The sequence below is a fragment of the Apaloderma vittatum genome, unplaced genomic scaffold (assembly GCF_000703405.1).
Source record: "Apaloderma vittatum isolate BGI_N311 unplaced genomic scaffold, ASM70340v1 scaffold20987, whole genome shotgun sequence".
Lineage (NCBI taxonomy): Eukaryota > Metazoa > Chordata > Aves > Trogoniformes > Trogonidae > Apaloderma > Apaloderma vittatum.
Window position 1 is genome coordinate 39,390 of NW_009728148.1, and position 21,861 is coordinate 61,250.

A 21,861-nucleotide genomic window follows, 5' to 3' on the forward strand; every position below is an offset into this window, starting at 1 on the left:
TGTACTAATTCAGCTCGACTCCGATGCAACAACAGCAATCGACGCTTTTTGGGCTTCATGTCATGCTTTTAGTTCTCACGCCTGGTTGTACAAATCTTGACTATAAAATACATTCAGTCAAAATACCTCTTCTGCATACTGTTTATTAAAATACAGAATGCTCAACAGACTATCCTCTTCAGCCAAGATCATGCCAGCTCATTGATCTCAGCAGCCATCTCTCTCCATGTGATTATCACCTTCAACAACAGTCACGTCCCGTTTGTACAACGCACCCGTTAACCTCCAGGCTTCAAGTTATTTGCAAAAAAAAAACAAAAACAAAAAACCCCAAATCAACAAATACTAAAGAAGCTGTATGCAAGGAGCAGATGTCCTGATGATTGGTTCACTACTAAAAAGAAAAAAGCAAACCAAAACCACACAAAATAAATTGGGAATAGTGAAATCCAAATGTCCTTTTCTTTAGCCTTTGGAGTTATTCAAATTAAATATTAATTTTTACTTTAAGCCTACATGCTTAGGATGCATTTGGACCACCTGCTGTCTTGAAACCCCCAAAACAATTGCACACTACTGGCTTTTTCTTCAAACTTGCATTTAAAGAAAAGGTTTAATGTAAATTCAATAGTAAGTTTGGGAATCAAAGTGAGTCATGTAAATGAAAATGCATTTTCATGTTTCTTCAAACAATTAAATCACTTTTATCCTGCTATTAAAGCAATTTCAAGAGCTAATTTTGTTGTAGAACATAAAAACATTTGGAAACATATCAAAAGTATTTTGACTTTCTTTATGCTCAGCTATACTAGGTATAACAATGTTATGAATAGAATGTCATTTTATCGATAAAGAATAAAAAATATTCACTTGAAATCTTTAAAATTCACTTGTTTTATCTCACTGCAGCTATAGTATGAAATGATAATTTCCAAATAATGAGGAGAAATGCAGATAATAAGTGGTTCTGTTGAAGCTAATTTTACAGTCGTTGGTGGGAGGAAAGAAAATTTATTTCATTTTATGGTAAGTTTAACACAAAAATACAATTTAATCAAGAATTTGACTATCTCGTCCCTTGATTACCAATTAAAGCAAAGTCAATATGCTTAACTATATTAATGTTTTGCGACTATGATATAGTCTTCAACAGAATTCAAGGGGATAAGATTTTACAGGTGCTGCACTTTTATTACATTTTTTAATATCCTAGAAGGGAGTAAACATTTTCTTAAAGTTCTATAGTAGCCTTTATGCATCTCAGGAGAATTAGAGCCTGTCCATCTATTTGCATTACAGTACTACAGATGTACAATTAAAAAAGATCAGATTTTAATCTGTATCGAGGAATTTCAATTATATATATATCTTTATCTCACAGATGTTAAATATTGTGTCTTGCTGTTCAACATGTCACTCTAGGCTGCAGATTTGTAAAGCTTAAATAATTCAAGTATAAAAGTAGCAAATTACGTTCAGTTAGAGAATTATAATTAAAAATGTGACAGAATAAAGATCCTTTTCTGATTTATGAATCAAGATATGTTCCCAAAATAGTAGGCACTATTACCCAGTTATAAAGGGGGTGAGTAAAAAAATAAACTAGCTGCAAATCAACCCCCAAATCTCAAACAAATGAGAAAGTAAAATACCAAAACTAAATATAATCAACTGACTGATAAAGAAAATATCCCTAGGGATTTAAGCAGGTGGATGGAGGTTGTTTTGAAGAACCACCACATCATGCTTTATAAATTGCACTGTGGATACTTGGGCATACTTAAAAGCACTGCCCTGCAGATTATCAAGTGCCTATTTCTATTTTCATTTAAATACACAGGGGTTTTTTTATAACATAACTGTATAGATCTACAAAACATTATAGCATAAGTACTTCTAATTTACATCTAGAGGTTGTATTTGTTTATTCGTTATGAACTTGTCTCCCTCTAGTGGCTGCCCTCACAAAAATGTATTTCTACCTGTTTTCAGATCTGCATGCAGAGGTCTCTAGACCAAGCCCTCCCTCATGGAATTTCTGGTTGGTCCTGGTAGAGACATTCCCGATCAGCTGTTTGCAATTAAGGTAAAGTCTCATTCCTGAATCTAGATTCGGGCACCTCCTAAGATCATCTGGAAAAGAAATGGAAGAGCCAGGAAAATCACATCACTGAAAATATCTCATTGGGATGTACTGGGTCAGAGGCTGGACTTGATAATCTCAGAGTCTTTGCCAGCCTCAACAATTCTGTGATTCTGTGATCTTCATCCCAAAGTTTCATCACTTGTTAACAGAGTAGAAGATTTACTCCTCTGCAAATTGATACAGTATATGGCTGGCAAGTTGTCTGCCCTCCATTTCATACATGATCATCATGCGTGGAACGAACATCTAAAAGACTTAATAATCAACTGAAGCTCAAAAGCTTCACTGCAGAGTTTGCTTCTTTACCAATCACTAACCCTAAGCAAGATTAAATTTGAGTAAACTTTCCTCTTCCTTCTTCAAGGAAAATGTCTTCACTAGCAGGAAGGGACGAACAGTCATCCCTCAGACAGGAACCTTAGACAACCAGAAAAGAACCTGCTCCTTGCCGATGGTAACCAACTGCTACAGAAACAACAAGCCATATGAAACTGCAATATGATGGTCTGGCAAATTAAGTCAGGACGAGTAAGACACTTCACTAGCCTGAATGCAACCACATCGCCCAGGAAAGAGTCGCAGAACACACAAGTTAAAGAGCCACATCTCATTCTCTTTAAGAAGTCATAAGGACAAGACAGCTGGTTCTGTAATCAGGATAATTTGGAAATACAGTAATGCTTAAGCTTTGGAGATATATTACATAAATAGGTTAAAAAAAACCCTAAGTCTTGCACAATTTTCAGACACGCTTCAGCAGCATATACAGCAATAATAAAATAAGTGCAATATTAGGTTGCAATATGAAAGGAGTTACTTTTCAAGAGAGAAGTGCACAATTAGCAACTGTCTCTTCTGTGAAAAGTGGTAAACAGAGTACTGGAAGAGTATTTTGTACAACCGGACACCAAATACTGTTAAGAAAAAGAATATGTATCACAAGTATACATATGTAGCAAAGGAAAGTTGAAAGGGATTGGTTCTCTTAAAGTCACTCATCTGTATAAAAAAATCTTGATTTCAGGCTGTTAGCTAAAGAAGTAAGTGACTAATGCCTTAAAGAAACCAATCCAGCTTTCATTCTCTCCTTTGTTCTAAATACTGCATCATCTTTCAAGTCTCTGATTTCACATTCACAGACCAATCATAGAAATAGATCTGAAAACAAGCCAAGCAACGATCTCTGCTATAAGAGGATTTTTTCAACTATCAAAGCATTTTTACAACTGTACTATAATTATTTAATTTGTCTTGATTGATCTTGTTACCTTCTTGTTTCATGTATTTTTAAAGCATACTGGAGTTATCCCCCTTTTTTTGTGGGGCAGTGGTGAGGGAACTATTTTTTAAGCAACGAACAGGATGTGAAAGGATCTATGGGAATTAATAGCCGTTTAGAATAAGATCACATTTTACAGAAGAAACAAACTAGCCTTAAAATAACACTGAGGTTATGAAGCCAACTGGCACAACCATTCAGTCTGAAGTCTCTACCACGATTTGACATTTGATCCTATCACCTCAATAACAATAATTTACCATTTAGGCACTCTTAGCCAAGCAATCTGCAGAGTAATTTTAATTACAGTGTCTAGAGAAAAAAATGGTTTATTTTGCACTGTGAATTTGTCTCTCTTGTAAACATGCCAGTACATGATCAGTCCCCTCACCAACAGAGCACCTCTACCAGTTTCAGTGCTTCTTTTGTAGGCACTACTCGGTATTTCTTTTCCACTGAGGACATGGTTTCACACCTCATTTACAACATACTTTATAGGTTCCTCTCTTAAGGTAAAATCTAATTTCTTAATAACTCTCCTACAGCGTTTTTATCAATGAGCCCTGGGATATGACCGTATCAGTCATTCAGAGCACAGGAGGAGTTGTTCTTGGTGCAGATTTTCCTTGTGCCTATGCTTAGCCTGGTGACAGGAGCCCCAGTGCTCCCCTGGTGCGCTCAAGGTCACCCTTCCTGCTAAAGACTCAAGTTGTGTGCCAAGAACTCTTAGGGTTGAGAAGGAGCATAAATGTTGTGGCCATTAAAGATAAAGGCGAACACACGATTTTGAAACCGTAACCATTTGCAGCAAATCGAACACTCCCTCTTTGCAACGCAACAGTCAGTAACAAATAATTAATTTTAGTCTTTAGCAAGTATCATGTAAGTATCTTCACAATGGTCCAATAAGACAAAATGGTGTAATTATCTCCACTCTACAGGAAAGGAACGATGGCATGAGTATCAGAAAATAAAAATGTCAAAACAAGAAAGTACCAATAATAATTGTATTAATCTTCATTTTTTCAGGACATTAAATGCTATACGATATTTAACTGTAAAAAAACACTGACTTCAGTTACAAGTGGGAAAAAATGGCTTTTTTTTTTTTTTACTCCAGTCTGAATTTGGTTTCTAGAACTTCAGAAGAAGAATGAAAATTACATGGCAACAGCGGCCTGATTGTGAAAAACGCAGTAACTACAACCCTTGCTTCATTCACAATAAGCTTTCTAACATTCAAAGCTAAACACAGTATCATAAAACTTCATTTCTTTCTAGGGCCTATCAAGTGATGCTACAGTAAAAAGGCAACTCTGTAACTGAAAACGGGATCCAAGGTGCATACAAGTCTTTGCAGATGTGCATACACCTAGGCTCAAAGCACAAGTAGGTAGAACCTGTTCACACAGTATTTTTTAAAGCAGGAACAGCAAAAGCGTATGTTTGTATTGCTGCTGTTTCTGATAGCTTGGTTTTATTCTTTCAATTTTCCTTTAAGCACAGAAAGTTGCAATTAAAAAGTCTGTTTTTTCCTGAATTCAACTAGTAATTAATTGGCATTCAACTGCAAAATTTAAGATACTGCCTCTCTTCAAATTCTTTCTTGAAACCCACATGAGGGAATGCAAGGGAATCATTTTGGATTTATTTTTTAATGAAATATGTATCTCCTCTTAAATCATATTCCATTTAAGGAGCTAGATTTACAGAGGTTTAGGTACTTATTCAAATCATACCTTCAAATACCTTTCCTCTTCCCAAAGAATCTGCAGACCACTTGATCTATCTTCCAAGACTTGAAAGAGACATCGTTTCCATACCTCATTACAGCCAGCATTACTTTTTGCCCAGTATCTTGTATAAATAGCCAAGTCCCAGAGAATCTATGTTAACAATAGATTGTCTACGAAACACTTCCGAAATACTTCATAGTACTCTGGGAAGCTGAAATCTCGGGGCATTAGATGTATATACCACAGTCCAAATAAGACTGACATAAGGTCTGAAACATCAGGGCAGGCAGAGACAGATGAGAGAGGAAGTCTTGTTTGTTTCTTCCTAGCCTGTTCAAGGTAAGGAGCAAGTCACAAACTTCCAAAAATTAGCAAACGTTTTTCATGGTTCCAAAAAGGCAGCACATGTATGTTACATTTTCCTGACTCACAATACTCTCAACAACATTAGTAAGGGTTAGAGCAATGACTAATATGTCAATAATACTGCCCATCGCACCAAACAGCATTTTCTAACTACTTCCTTGAAGATTTTCTTCCATCTTCACTCACCTCCAGGTTCTTGTTTTATTCTTAGACTGTAAATTTGCTAAGGCAAGCTGATATCACACACAACTGTCCATTTATTTATTTATTTGGGTTTTGTTTGTTTGTTTGTTTGTTTGTTTATCTGTTTAAACCAACAAAAGAATAATACTGTTTGTGGTCACTTACTTGCTTGGTGAATTAATTTAGTCACACAGTACCCGTATTTCATAAAGGACATTGGTTTCCTAGTGATTTAGTGGTAAAGATTTTTTTCTAGTCCTCATCTATAAAAAGTCTCTTTGTGGCTTGCCTTTTTTTCCCACGCTTCAGGACAACGACTAACAAAATTAATAAAATCGTAAACAAAAAGAGAAACCCACCCGCCTTTGAAAGATATTACTGTGCCTTTTGCCCAGTTATCTGCTTTAATGAGCATCCATTCAAACAGGCAGCAGAATGCATACGTCAACTATATCTTCACACTCACATACTTAAGATATTTTTTACTGGTTGAATTACCTTGTCCGCATCTACTTTTCCTCTGATAAATTCCTTCTTCCAGAACTCCAGTGCCTGTTCCAGAGTCAAGCCGATACCTTTTAAGAACAGGCCGTATTGCATACGGCCTCCGTGACGGAGGTGATGGTTATCACGGAGGGATTTGTGCAGCTGGCGCATGCAAAGAGGGAATGATTTCACAGAAAGCTGTTGAGGGGAAAAAAAAATGTATTTAAGGCATACTGATCACCTAGTTTGTAGGATACATGGTTACTGTGATTACTAATTAGCTCCAGTTGAAAATACCAATGGTGGAAAGAAAAGATCATAGAATGGCCTAGGCTGGAAAGGACCTTAGAGATCATCTAGTCCAACCTCCCTGTTGTGGGCAGGGATGCCACCTCTCGACTAGACCTGGCAACACATGGAGACCGAGCGGGAATCAAACGCGCGGCCTCGGTGTTGGTCCTTGTTGCCAGCATCACGCTCAAACCACTGAGCTAACCGGCCCCATGTAGATCACCCTGGGGCTGATGCTAACACAAGTGTGTTATTAAGCCATCACATCCAATAATCATCTCAAGAATAAAATCCAAATCCAGAGTAATTCAGGTGGTAGTATCAAAATGTTTTCAGTTGTAAAGTAAGAAAGGTTTAATCACACTTAAGAAAAATATATTCACAGTTCCAGTACAATGTTTCTTGCTTCTTCCTTATTTTAGCTTCTAGAATGGTAAGGTGACCTTTGTTCGAGTTTTCTGGGGTAGGGGGTATGGAGGATTGTTTGAGGTTTTTAAACATCTTTGAAAAACTAGAAGCAGAATTAAAATCCATTACAATTGATCTGCAAGTTTTTTCCCCTGAAGAATACTATTTCTTATAAAGCAAGTTCTTGGAGATAAAAAGGTTCAAGTTTACTTGGCCTTTGCATTTTTTTTTTTAAGAGGTAAGTCATGCCACAGAATTCACTACCAAAGGAACACTGTCATGGTTCAGACAGACACTGAGTACACAAATGATTTCTAAAGTTCAGATAAGGGAGTTGTAATGCGGTTCTAACTGTCTCTGCACCACTGAGGTGGTTTTTCAATCCCTTTTATTTAATCTTTTGCTTTGAAAAACCCTTCTGTAAGTCAAATGTCAGAAAGTCAGCACTGAAAAGACTAATATTGCAACACAATAATCATAAACTAAACATCATGGGCTACAAAATTATTAAATACGAAAATTTTGTTAAATTGTTTATAATCATATTAGGTATTTGTGAAAGTACACAACATTAAGCAGCAAATTAAGCAATTCATTATAGCTCCAGTCTCAATCCTGATTAGATGCATTTTCAGTTAATTCTGCTCCATTTTAACCTTTACCACAGCTTCATTCAACTAGTTCTGAAGAGTTAGAAAGCACATATTAATTAAAAAAAATAAAGGCTTTATATATTAGCTGTACGTAAAGCACTTGAATTTTGAAAGTTACATATCAACATACAACTATAAACACAGAGGACTTACAGCATCAATCTGCTCCAGAGAAATTTTTCCAGTGTTCTTTTGCACACTGTAATCTGGGCCAACATAAGAATGGCTGGAAAAAAAAAAGCAAACAATACAGCATCATTTAAAGCTGTTAAAAAAAATTTAATTTTACTAATTCAAAAAGAAGTTATTTGGGGCTATAAATACTTTATATCGGGCAAACCCAAGAAAACAGTATTTAACAGTTATGTAAATAAATTAAGATTTATAAAACCAACATTAGAGTCAGCATGGTAGAGAAACCCTCCCGTGGTTTATGTGAAAGGGGTTGCGAGGCATCAGTTAACTACAGCAGGTTGCCCAGCATCTCATCAAGCTGGGTTTTGAGCATCTCCAAGGACCGAGACACCATAACCTCCTAAGCAACCTGTTTCAGTGTTTGACCACCCCGGCAGTAAAAAAGTGCTTTCTTATGTTTTCCTCTTTTAGTTCTCTCAGTCTCTCTTCCTGTGTAATGGGGAGCCGAGGATCGGACAAAGCCCTGAAGAGGTGGCCTCACCATTGCTGAGGAGGGGGGAAGGCTCACCTCCCTCGATCTGCGGGGACTGCTCACCCCAATGCCACCCAAGAGACTGTGAGGGTTGGGTTTTTTTTGCTTCAAGGGCATGCTTGTGGCTCATAGTCAGCCGCGTGTCCACCAGGACCTCAAGGTCCTCTTCTGTAACTCTGTTTCACAGCCATTCAGCCCTCAGCCTTTAGTGGGATGCGGTGTTATCCCTCCCCAGACGCAGGGCTCGGTACTGCCCTTTGTTGGATTTCACAGGGTTCCTGTCAGAGCACTTCTCCAGCCTGTCGCTCTGACAGGCAGCACACCCATCTAGTGTAAACCACTCCTCCCACTCTTCTGTCATCCCAGACTTGTTGAGTCACACTCTGCCCCATCACCCAAGACATTAAAGAGGAAGTTAAACACTATAGGACCCTGTATCGATCCCTAAGGTACTCCACTAACGACTGGCCTCCAGCTGGTCCCAATGCCTCCGATCATAAACCTTTGAACATAGCACTTCAGTCAGTTTTCAGTCCACCTCATTCTCCATTTCCCTAACCCATACTTTACCAGTTGCGGATGAGGATGTTACAAGAGACAATGTCAAAAATCTTGTTTAAAGTCCTGATAGATACCCGCTGCTTCCCCCACATCCATTGTGCCTTCTATTATAAAATGACCAGCTATGACGTTAGTCAAGCATAATTTCCCATTCACAAATCCATGCTGGCCATTCATAAACACCTTCTTGTCCTTCATATGCCTGGAACTGAGATGAGGCTGACCAGCCCTTAGTTCTGTGGATCCTTTTCCTCACTCTTTCTGAAGGCAGGGTTCACTTTTGCCTTCCTTCAGTAATCAAGAACCCCTTCTACTCTGCTATTTGTGCAGCATTTTAAAACAAACAAACAGAAAACCTGACGTATCACTACGAACATGTACAATGGGGGAAAAGTGAAAATTCAAAAATTACTTCAGTGTACCAATAAAAAGCTGGGAAGGCTTTTACTGCAGTACTAACACACAAACACATTAACTCCAGACAGCAGCTGTCTAGGAAAAGCAGCACAGGACTTTGCATGTGCTGCCTCAGCTTTCGTTGATACTTCAATGAAGCTATTTCTGACACCTGAGCTAAACCCTGCTAATCCTAAACTACAGCAGAAATAGTCCCATAGACATTGTCGCTAAAGGGATTTCAAATCAAATCTAATGACTTCTTGAACAAGGATATAAACAGGACTTATATTTATATATATATTTTTTATATTTATATGTATTTTTACATATTTATATATATTTTATATTTATTTTCGTGTATGTGTATGTGTATGTGTATGTGTATGTGTATGTGTATCTATATCTATATCTATATCTATATCTATATCTATATCTATATGTAGCTGGCAGAATAGGTCAAGAGAAATGCTTACAACAGAATCCAACAGAACTCAAGTGCTGACAGCACAGCAGGCAATAAAGCAAACAGAGGATTTGGATACAGCATACTGGTCCAAAAATCAGGTTGCAAAGCATGGGTAAGAACAAATTTCTTTGTGCAAGAAAGATTTTGCAAGCAATCTAACAAAGAAAATTTTTTAAATCTTTCTGAAGGCATATAAAGGTTAATTCCAGAAAAAAAGAGAATGTAGCTAAATGATGATGATTATTTTGTGACATTTCAGCACTGTAAAGTGTGAAAAGTATATAGCTAAGAGTTGACTTCACCACAGTACAAATCATGTGTTTAATTATACGTGCATCCATGTGTTCTTTAGTCTCATTTCTGGCACACACTGGAGCACTAGGCAAGCCTACTGTAGTTAATGGATGTCTGCATGGGTACTGTGTTATCTGTTGGGAAAAAAAAAATCCAGTCTTGCAAAACACTGTGTTTCTGTATCAATCTTGTGAGTTATCATTTTGAAGACAGAATTAACAGAATGATGCAAAATACTTGTTTTAAAGATAGTTAGAAGACCATTTAGTCCCACGTCCTACTTCAACTGGGACTACTGTCGACACTGGTGAGGTGAGACGTATTTTTCTAGCTGCATCCTAAAAATCTCCATAAACTGAGATTCCACATCTCTGGGCAATCTGCTGCACCTATCGTTCCGGCAGAGGCATTTTTCCTGATGTCCTGTCTGAAGCTCCCAAGCTGCTCTACATGACCGCTGTCTTTCGTTAAATTGTCTGGCACCATCGAGAATTCCAATACTGCAGTGTTTGCCCTTCAAACAGCTGTAGGCTGCAATTTGATCATTCCTAAGCCTCCTCTCCACCAGATTAAACAAAGTCAACTCAGCTTCTCATTAGAATTCATGTGCAGGCACAATCCTAGAGCAGTTTGATGGTATTACAAACACTCGTTTTTGTCTGTCTCTGAAATTATTCCGCTGAAGATTTTAAACAGCAATGTGTTATGAACCTTCAATTTCATGACAAAACCCATACAGATTCCTTTGAAAGCAGGAGTTGCAGAAGTGTTCTTCTCATGCATTTAGACATAAAGTTTCAACTTCTATTAAAGTGCTAAAATTTTAGCAATTTAAATCTCCTTGTAGCTGGCTATGAGCAGGTAAGACAAACCTTGCATCAAATTCATTAATGTTTTAACGAAAAATGTTGGGGTTTTGATTATTTTTGGTCTAGTACAACTAATACAGAAAGCACCAACGAAACAGAAGAGGACAAAAAGAGGACCTAAGTCACAGAAAAAATATGTATTTAGTCCAGAACAATCCAATTACAAAATACATGTTATGTCAATTCTTAAAAAATAGACATGGATTAAAATATCTATGCAGACATAATCCACAATAAAATGACCTTTTCTGAGGACTAACTAATTTAAAAGCCACAAGCAGACACGAAGAGCTGCCAAAAAATGTGTGAGGCATTAACAACCAAACAATGCTCTGTAACCTTCAACTTTATGCTCTTCCTATACATTTCTATCTCAGCTTTTGTTCCCCTGATAAAGCTCTATTGACATATGCCAAACATAAAATACTGCTCTAAGAATTCACACAATGGAGGGAGAGGAAAATCTACAATTAACTAATATTCTCACTTCTCGTGAGAGAGGTGAAGCAAAACAGAATCACAGATTCACAGAAATAAGTAACAGGGAAGATCTATTTGGTCATTTGTCTGTTCACTGCCAGACCTTCTTTTTCAAATTGTGAGCTTTGATGTATTTTGACTATTTTAAAAGAACTTCCAAAAATCCAACTCTGAAGCATTCGTGTAGATTTTTCAGTTGGTGGAAACATGTACTGGGAACAGTCTCTCCATTTTCACAAAAGCAAAATGGAAGTAATTTACCAGTTGTTAAACATACACATCCAACTTAACCTAAGAACGCGTATAAAATACCTTCTTGCATAAATGTAGGATACAGTATCCCAGCTGAAGTACCAGATGTTAAACTAGCTTTTTTTGCAGCCTTTACTTTTCTCATATAAAAAAAGAAAAAAAAGAGCAGAGAGGATTGTGACTGCTGTGATACTGAAGCCTGTTCCACTTACACAGATGCACAGCATGTATCAAAAGAAATTTCAAATTTCTCAGTCATTATTCCTGGAGAGCACGGTATATAGAAAGCTAACTTAATTGCTCTCTAGCTTCAAATGGAGAAAGGTACGCCATTTTTTAAAACCCCAGCAAAACGTATGGTGATAAGAACAGAGGAGGTTATTGGCATTCAGATGTAACCCCTAACCAGCTATGTAACAGTTACACTGCAGTATTTTTTTTCAGTCATTGCGATTGAACAAAGTTCAATCCTATGTCAATAAGCAAAGATACAATGAAAGCTGATCTGATTTACACTAAAAGCAATAAAACATGGAACAGTTCCTATGTAATAAAAATTATGAGGGTTGTTTGTTTGTTTTTAAATCAAAATAAAATGTCAGGTTTTGAGTACAGATACCTCGGGCTGTAGAGCACCATAGGAAATAAAGAACAGGCTAACTAGATCTGCATTTAAATGCAGTGCTGTCATGGTAGAGCCTCACAACTTCCATTTCTAATTCATCGAATGCCATTCCACTGATCTTAACTCAAAGCTGTACGTGTTCAAAAACAGAACTTTCATTACTGACATTCAATATTTAAGTAAATTTCTACCCTTAGAGACATTAAAAATTCAACTGAATAAATACCTGAGCAACTCGATCTGACCGGATCTGCACTGAGCAGAGGCTAGATTAAACGATCTCCAGAGGTTCACTTCAAGCTAAATTATTCAAGGTTTCTAAGTCAATGCACCTCTCTCTAATTGTCCGGTCTCTGTCCTCCTGTATACTACTCTAGTAAGAAAACACCCTCAAACAATATAAAGTGGTAAAAAAGCAATCACGTGTATCAGAAAGAGCCCAAATCTATGCTTAATCTGAGCAACGTCAGAGAAGTATTTTTTCTTCTTCCTCTTCTCTAAACACATCAAAGAAAGTAGAAAGCTTCTATATGCTGTATTCTACTAAGAGAGAGGTAGGCTAGTTCAAATGTGTTGTAGCGCATTCTTAAGGGTTTGCATTTTCAGCTCTCTTTAGATCCATTAGAAGAAGAAAATAGGACTCCATTCATCAATGACAGTGATGGAGAAATTTTCCCAAAACGACATAGAACACAAAATATTTCCAACAAGGAAGACCTACTCTGAGCCGTGTAATTTGGAATCTGTTTTTTTCATAAAGAAACTTAACAACTTTGTCTTTACCATAAAAAAAAAAAAAAAGATTTTATAAGTTACAAGTATTTTCTTGTTACTTAGAAGCAACACCAACTCTGTAAATTATATTTCAGGGTTTTTTGTTCCAGTCAAAGTCAAATGCACAAAGGTGGCATCCGAAAAAAAAAAATTGTAGCTAAAACATTCTACTAATACAATTATTTTAATCTGCATGAAAGAATATACCCATGTTTTCAGTTTATGCTACCTGAGACGAGTAAGCAGAGGTTGTAGTCTCTCATCGGACTGTATGGAAGGCAGCGATCGTGCTGTCAGCTAGAAGAAAATAGAAGTCCAGTTAATAAAATATTAGCTTCAAAAAATTTGGTAGCACAAACCAGAAATTATAAAAGAAATCACCTTGGGTTGATATTGCTTTACATAACATTGAATAAGAGATAGTTTCTCTTATTAAAAGTACAACCTTCCAGAATCTGAAGTTAGCAGAAATATTTATAAGGTAACATAGTCAAACAGTGAAAAACTATTTTTTTCTAAAATTATAATGTTATTTTCATTAAATAAAAAGACACCATTGGAAAGTGGTATATTTTTTTTTCCAGATATATTTGAATTAGAACTCATATTCTACCTAGACAGTCTTCTAGCAGTCACAAAATATAAACATAATCCATTAAGCCACATTATACATAATTTACTTTTTTATAGAAAAATTTACATAATACTTAGCACTGCATGACTTTTATATACACATGCCTCTGTGTACAGTTTTTTTAATGAGCATAACTTGTATTTTGTAATTTGACTGTACTAAACTAAATATGTTTTTCTTGTAACTCTTTCATATGACTAGTTAAAATATCACACTTTTTCTGAAAAAATAAACCTAGTAGTCTAAAAATCATGGAGTTCCCCCTGCAGGAACTAGATGATCTGCCCAGGTGGCCCAGAAGGCCAGTGGCATCCTGGCCTGTATCAGGAACAGTGTGGCCAGCAGGAGCAGGGATGTGATTCTGCCCCTGTGCTCAGCCCTGGTGAGGCCTCCCCTCGAGCCCTGTGTGCAGGGCTGGGCCCCTCCCTGCAAGAGAGACCTTGAGGGGCTGGAGCGGGTCCAGAGGAGAGCAACGAGGCTGGGGAAGGGACTGGAGGGAAAGTCCTGTGAGGAGAGGCTGAGGGAGCTGGGGCTGTTTAGCCTGGAGAAGGGGAGACTCAGGGGGGACCTTATCACTCTCTAAAACTACCTTAAGGGAAGTTGTAGTATAGTCCCTGGAGGTGTTTAAGGAGAGGCTGGATGTGGCACTTAGTGCCCTGGTCTGACCGATGTGGTGGTGTTGGATCATAGGCTTGACTTGATGATCTCGGAGGTCTTTTCCAGCCTCAATAATTCTGTGATTCTGTGATCTTTGAGGTCCCTTTCAATTCAACCGTTTCTGTGATTCTGTGGTTCTGTGAAGGGAGGTTAAAACCAGCTAGTCTGTCGAGTGAAAGTTGAAGCTGATGAACACCAGGACAGCAGGGAAGGCAGAACGGGTCATTCCAGCTCTTAAGCCAGTCCTAGACTGCATCAATCAAATACAACTTCAAAAGGTAGCTCTTTTCAGAAATGGGCAACCCACATGTTCTCATCCATCTGACTGCTGCAGTAAAGCTAAGTAAGGCAGTCTTGCCAATCCATTCACCTTTCTTGAAAAAAAGGCTGGTATCTTCTTAACTAAATATTATTCATATTCTTTTACTTTATGGAGCTGCACTGAGATGCTTACGGTATACTGAAAATTTAAGCTTTGTGTTTCTTTTGGCAAAAAAATCCAACTTTTCTTATAACTCAGTATTACAGGTCAATATACATTTTATATTCATGTCCTCTATAAAGTAACCCTAATTTTATTTTAAACACAATCAAAAAACCAGAAATAGTTTCATAAAAGAACCTGGAAGCCCTCTAAATACCATCAAAGTTTGTTCACTTGGCTAAAATTGTAACAGAGTCTGAATTACCTGAAATACCATCTGCTTCTCTTTCTATTAATAACTGATACAGAAAATCACATTTATGTGCACACTATGTATACATTTATGTGCACATTATGTATATTTTTACACAAAATAAGCACATGGTACTTTTCTCTATACAGTACTTTATCATATTTAATCAGAAAATAAAATAATTTCTGTGTTAAAAACAATGCATTTACAACATAACGATGCTTATGAAAGTCAAACTGGACAGTGGTATAAGAAGCAAAAAACAAAAAAGAATTCAAAAATTCAAAACCTGCAAAAGTATTGATATTATTGTCAAAGTTATATTCATAACAAACCACACTGTTACATAAACATTAACAATGAACAGAAACACTGTTTTAAAACTAATTTGGGAGACTTGTGGGAATTGAGGTAAAACCAAGAACTGGTGATTTTGGTGTTTAATCAAGCTTTTTTCTTGGTGTTGCAATGAAAGAACACGGAAGAAGCAGCCTACGCTGGCAGGTAGTCACTGGAGAAGCCCCAGGCTCAGCGGCAGAGGGGAACCAGACACAGGAGCTCGATTCACAAACTCAGGATCAGGATCAAAGGCAGAAGAACATATGGAGCCATCCTCAGACGCTGGCCATTGAAGAAGAGGCCTTAACTCCCATGATCCCTCAGTTTATACGGAGTATGACGAATATGGAACAGAATACTCTTGTTGGTCACCTGTCCTGTCTATTACCCCCCGGCAGTGCAACCTGTTACTTCCTTGTGACCCCCCTTTACTACCTGGAACCCCCAGCGTGGCACACAAGAGCCAGCAGTGGCCTTGGTCACTACAGGAATAAGTATCAGTAAGAGCCTTTCTGCATCCCAGTCCCAGGCAGTAAACATCAGGTGTTGTCACTGCCAGTAGCACACACTGCAAAAACACACCTCTAACTTCAGAAAGTGCAGCCTCCAAGAAGAGATGGAGCTGAAAAGTAAAATAATTGAACAGAATTGGTTCTGTTTAGCACAAACCAACTCACATTTTCACGCAGTCTTGCAGAAGGCGAGCAAGAAGCTGCGTTCTTTTCTACTGCAGTCTATGCAACAATCACACCTTTGATGTTCACTACACTGCATTTGTGGCAAATAAACAGGACATTTTTGTATCACATGGAGAAGGTAACAATTTTAGAAAGTAGAAACGCAATGATTGGGAAACTAGATAAATGTAAGAATTATTTAAGATTTGGCAATGGTACTTCAAGCAGTAATTAAGATAAAAGGATGAAAACTTATAGGCTGAGGTCTAAGAATTTGTTCTTCTTCCCCCTAACCAAACATGAAACCAGCACAAGAAATTGCAAGGTATCAAAGATTTACTACAAACCTTAAAAAGAAAGTTAACTTGACACAAAACCTGAAGCTAAGTAGTAGCAGCTCCACATGCTATCAGGAAGGCAATGACATTTTTACACATGGGCAATTAAGAACAAGATTATCATGGCTCAATTAACTTGTCTCAATTTTTTATGAGTGTGTGAATTTCTTGATTTTGAGGTTATCATGTGAGAGCTATTTGTTCTCTAAGTGTTTTTCTACACAAAAGAAGATAACAGTTTTTATTTTCACAGAGTTTACTTTCTAAATGAGATGTCCTAATTAGCTGCATTGCACAAGAAAATTTTTAATAAGCTGTCAGACCATTTGATGAATACGTGTGTTTTAAAAAAATCACATTAAATTGGATGTCATTAAAAAGTTGCACAAAAGTCTTAGGATGAAAGTAAAGAAGAAAGGTTTTGTGGTAAAGGTTACTTTTAGCTGAGGCAGGCTACTGCAGTACTGAAGGCTATTTCGACAATTTACTAAGAAAAAAAAGTGTTCTTTTAGGAGTATTATTAGAGTATTTCCTTATCAACTGCTAAGTACTCCCAGAACAACAAGGAATGTCTGAAGGCACGCTGTCCAAATGCACATCCACAGCCTGCAATTGCCTCTATACAATTTGTCAAGTCCATTTTTTAATTTTTTAAAAATATCCTAGAACTACCTGTGCTGGCATTCATGCTACTTCTTTCACAATTTTAACGAACACTGTACAAGCAGGCTCACGGCACTTTTGCCTCCTCGGTTCTTTTAAGACCCAGATAGGCAGGATTACATGATACTGGATCCGTGTTTAAGAAGGAAGGTAACTGCACTGCGAATATATCTAGGGACAGGGTGTCTCAAAGAATGCTCAGTCCATGGAAAGTGGACTTTTTTTGCCCCTGGTAAATCCTTCCTTCATAACTCCAAGCTTTAGAACAAAATTCTCCCCCTCTACTCTACTCTCGTGAGGCCCCACCTGTTGTACTGCGTCCAGTTCTGGAGCCCACAGCACAAGAAAGATATGGATGTGCTGGAGCGTGTCCAGAGAAGGGCCACGAGGATGATGAGAGGGCTGGAGTCCCTCTCCTATGAAGACAGACTGAGAGAGTTGGGGCTGTTCCGTAGAGTGATGACCTAAAGAAGCCAAGTCCAAAGGTAAGTAGCTACCATATTCATTTGAAATTATACTAACAAATTATACTATTTTTATAATAAAATTTAATATACTAATTTGGAGCATATTTTTTATGCCCTCTCAAAAAGAAAAATTGCAGTAAGACTTTGTGCTTACAATATATAATATACAATATTACATATTAGTTATTTCTTCCCTACAATTTCACATCTCCCTGCAATTTTCATCTACCACTATAACACTTCAGTGCTCCATTACTGGGCTTCAACTTCTAAATTGGAGAGATCACACCCAGGATAGTTGAGTTTTTTCCACTTTATTTTTAATTGCTCTAATAAACTGGCCGCAAAACTAGTTTTAAATGCTACTGGGGACAACACTGACAAGATAACTATATGGTCTTTAATACTATCCACAGATGTTTTACACCATTAGTATAACAGGTTCTAAGCCTTGGTAAAAATCGGTCCACTGAGGTTTGTAAGACCTGTTCTCCAACCACAGAAATGTTAATAACTAACTAACTAAATAAATAAATAGACAAACTTGAAGCAAATATACTGTTAACAGCAGAAAGAAATACCAGGACACTGTGACAACGAAGCACACAGATGAAAAAAGAAAAGCAGAAGAGTCTAGAAGGTGTTTACCCTGTAAGATTTTCTTGCTCAGTTCCACATCTTTCCACCTTTGTAGCAGAAGTTACAAAACCAGTAAACAAGTAAAAATCTCTATGCCAAGTGTATTATATCCTGATTTGAAGAATTTACAAATAAAACTCCTATATTCCATGCTCTAAGTCTTCAACTAAATGCCATTAATGCATTAGTGAAAAATGCCTACAGCAAATTTCTTTAACAGTGATTCTGATGCAGCACAGAATAGCTAAAGTTGTTAGGCTTTTGTTAGATTTCAATTAAGTAGCTAGCAAGCAAATTTTAGAAGGTAACAAGAACAAAGAAATCAGAAATAAGAGTATTAGACAGGAAACAACCCCCTCCATGTTTTGGATCTTACACTACAGGTTACAGACAACATTTTTACGAGGATTAAATTCACACTGTGAAGTCTTCTGTGTCTTCTCATTATATGCAATGATGAACAGAAAAAATGAAGGATTAAGTAGCTAAAAGGTTAAGTATAGAGAAGAAATTTCTATTTAGAAAGCAAAGAAACAAGCCATGGGTTACTGTATTCTTTTACTGTATTCTGTACTCTTTAGTGTTCTCCCACCAACAACTATTCACTCCTACGATGCACCTGAAAGCCTTCAGCGCTACAGGCAACCTCTTCTTGCATTTCTGTTTCCAAGTTGTTACAGTAAGAAAGGAGAGCATAATGAAAAGTAAAATTAGTTTGGACATCAGAACTCCAATTTTGGCCTTCCAAATGAAAGCTTTAGATGGTTCTTTATTGCTTTAAAGCAATTTAACAAATATTTTTATGAATGAAGGAGAGAAGCAATGTCTGTGTAACATCAACTATTCAACATATTAAGAGTAAACAAATCACTAAAATGCATTTTAAAGCACCAGGTATCAAAATACTTTCCTTAAATTATACTTATAATATCTAAAAAAGTTTTCTGATAAAGTCTTATTATTGCTTTCTTTCACCTTTTTTTAAAGATATTTCAGATTGATAACCTTACTTGATCTTCAAGACTGAATGATTTTACAGCCACCACCAAGAAGTCGTGAGATGCAGATATTGCCAGAAGCCAAGAAGTCAATTTAATTATATTTCAGAGAAACGCCTTCAACATCCAACTAAGTTGCAGGCTGCCTCACACCAACAAAAAGGGATTGATTTTGAAACATCAGCTATCTTGCTAATGTTGTAACAAAATGTCACAATGCAAATGCTATGCAGCTGGGGAACCTGAAATAAGAGCACAGTGTTTGCATGCCGGTATGCTGCTGTACCTAGACAGTTGACATTTTAGCGCTGATCAATTTTCTTTTGAAAAAAAGTTGGGGTTTAACCTTTCACAACTTGTTCCAAATCTCAAGTGTTGTACAAAATTAGTAAGTAATTTTTGCCAAGGCTTTTTCAGGTATTAAACTATATTGCAGCAGCACTTACACTGAAGTAAGCTTGATATTTAAAAAAAAATCAATTAATATTACATTTATTTCAAGTGAAGTGTTTGCCCACAATCTATACAAAGAGCGATAACATTTTCCAAAACTAACACAACTATTTAAGCAAAAACATTTTCAACATTACCAAATGTTTTTCGCAATGAGTCAGTATATCTAATTACATAAAGTGTTTATATTATTTCCATGTAGCACCACCAAATGTATGGAAGAACGGAAATAAATAATGCAGATTGGCATAGCCGGGCTCTTAGTGCAAAGGTAACAACCCAGTGACACTTTCAAAGGACAGGAAAAAATCTCTCTCACAAATCTCTAGAAGTTTATATAGGTGTCAATATAAGGCTGAAAGCTTGGGTTTGTGGGGTTTAGTTTATTTTGGTTTTTTAATTAATCACTGTTCCACCTGTCTCTCTCTCTCACACACACACCCTTCCCAGTAACACAAATCAGTCCAAAGAAAATCAGAGAACAGAAAGTGTTTTTTTACATTTTAAGGAAATCAAATCAAAGGATATAGCTAACCCATGACTTATTTAAACAGAGAAATTCACACTGCAATTTATTTATCTTTTAGTCTACAGAGGAGAGCACAACAGTTGAATAGAATCGAATAGAATCATTAAGGTTGGAAAAGACCTCTAAGATCAGGTCCAACTGTCGCCCCAATATTACCATGATGACTGAACCATGTCCTGCAGTACCATGTCTACACATTAGCATCAATGTTGCTTAAATGGTATATCTAACAATTTAAAAGCTATATTGAAATGCTTTATAATAAAATATATATTATAAATACTATACGTAAAAAATAACATTATTTATACTTAGGCCATTAATTCAAGCTGCCAAAGGACAAATCTTCCATGGCAGAAGAAACAAATTAACAGTTGTGCAGAACTTCCTTGCTACCATGTCCTAGTTATTTACCTACTACTTTAGCAACTTCGAAGAAACTGAACTTCACTAATTTCAGCTCAGCATTTGTCAAAGGCATTCAGAATAATAATTAATGTTTTCCTGAGGCATTTGTTTCTGAAAGTAATTGATTTCTTTCTTCCATTTGGAAATGTCTAGCTTTCATGTTCAACTTGAGGTATAAATAACATCTGGGTTGATGATTAATATTTAGTCTTTAAAGCAAAAGTTTTCAATAATTAAACTCTGTTTAAATGGCAAGTGAACTGTTGCTGGGTTTTGCATCATTACTTGTGCATATACTCATTTCACTTGTGTGCTAGGGTGAAAGTACGTAAATGATCTTGTACTTCTTTGCATTCTAACTTAAAGCTGAAGTTGACAGTTACCGAGATGTTCATTAGGTATTTTTCCCCAAATCCAATTATTAACTCCATCTTTCTTACAATAGTGTGTAGTGTCTTTCAGGCCTTAATTATGTGTAGATTGAAGTAGTCACTTAGGAAGCTACTTCAGCAAAATCCAAATACTCTGTTGAATAATACTACTTCTCATAATTGTGAAGGTGCTTCAGTGATTTTACCAACTGTTTCACCACTGACTTGCCGTTTACCAGTAGCTTTCTTAACTTTTTAGTCCTTAGTCTTTTTTGTATCTAGTTTCAGCTCTCTAACGAATTTGAAACTAATAAATAGTGTGCTGAAACATTTGTCTTCACAGCAAGTCTGGAAAATGGAATAATTCACTTTATTTCCCTACCAACTTCTGATACATGCAAATATTTCTTTGTTTCTTCAGTACTGCTTACTGTTCTTTGGCTGCATGCAGATCTTTTGTTTCTTTTTCTGGCATTATTTATGAACAGAAGCTTCTCAGTTTTGCTGTCTCTCTCCCAGGTTCACAGACTAAATATTGATTCCAGTACTTCAGAGTAACCTGGGATCTGTTCTTCAGCTCATCTACACATTGCTGTTCTAATTAACTTGCACCAACCTCAGAGCATTATGGAAAGGGGAGAAGGTCACTCAGAAGGCAGAGATTTCCCCAAGGTTTTAACATTACGATTTTGAAGTTTCCCCCCCCTCCATCCCTTCATTCGTGAGAAGGAAATCAAGAAAACCAACATCTCTGCATAATATAGTACACGTTACTAGAGGATACCACACAAGAAGCAATCGGCCAGAAAGCGTGAAAGATTCATTATTGTTTCATTAAGCACTAATTCCATGTTCCAAAACCGTTTTAAGAACCATAACCATACTAGCAAAACTCCTCCAATGCTGAAGACAATATGCAGTCAAAAAAAGAAGAAACAAGCATTAATATTCCCATCCAACCCACTTGATCAAAACCTCATTTTCCATAGCCATCATTACAACTACGAGGCTTCATTTATTGCTTTACAATACAGACCATCATAAAAATCTTGAGTTAAAAAGTTGTTATGTAGCTA

The 21,861-nt window shown here is 36.8% G+C and overlaps 1 protein-coding gene across 1 annotated transcript in view; it reads right to left on the reverse strand.

Moving 5' to 3' along the window:
- Positions 1-13,232, reverse strand: part of PRIM2 (primase, DNA, polypeptide 2 (58kDa)) — a gene marked incomplete at its 5' end in the record, with an annotated part of 50,169 nt that extends 36,937 nt beyond the window's left edge. The window contains 3 exons of the mRNA XM_009873994.1: positions 6,209-6,394; positions 7,702-7,774; positions 13,165-13,232. Of these exons, the coding sequence (XP_009872296.1) occupies positions 6,209-6,394; positions 7,702-7,774; positions 13,165-13,232 (327 nt within the window). The remainder of the gene's footprint in view (positions 1-6,208; positions 6,395-7,701; positions 7,775-13,164) is intronic.
- Positions 13,233-21,861: the final 8,629 nt, after the last annotated feature.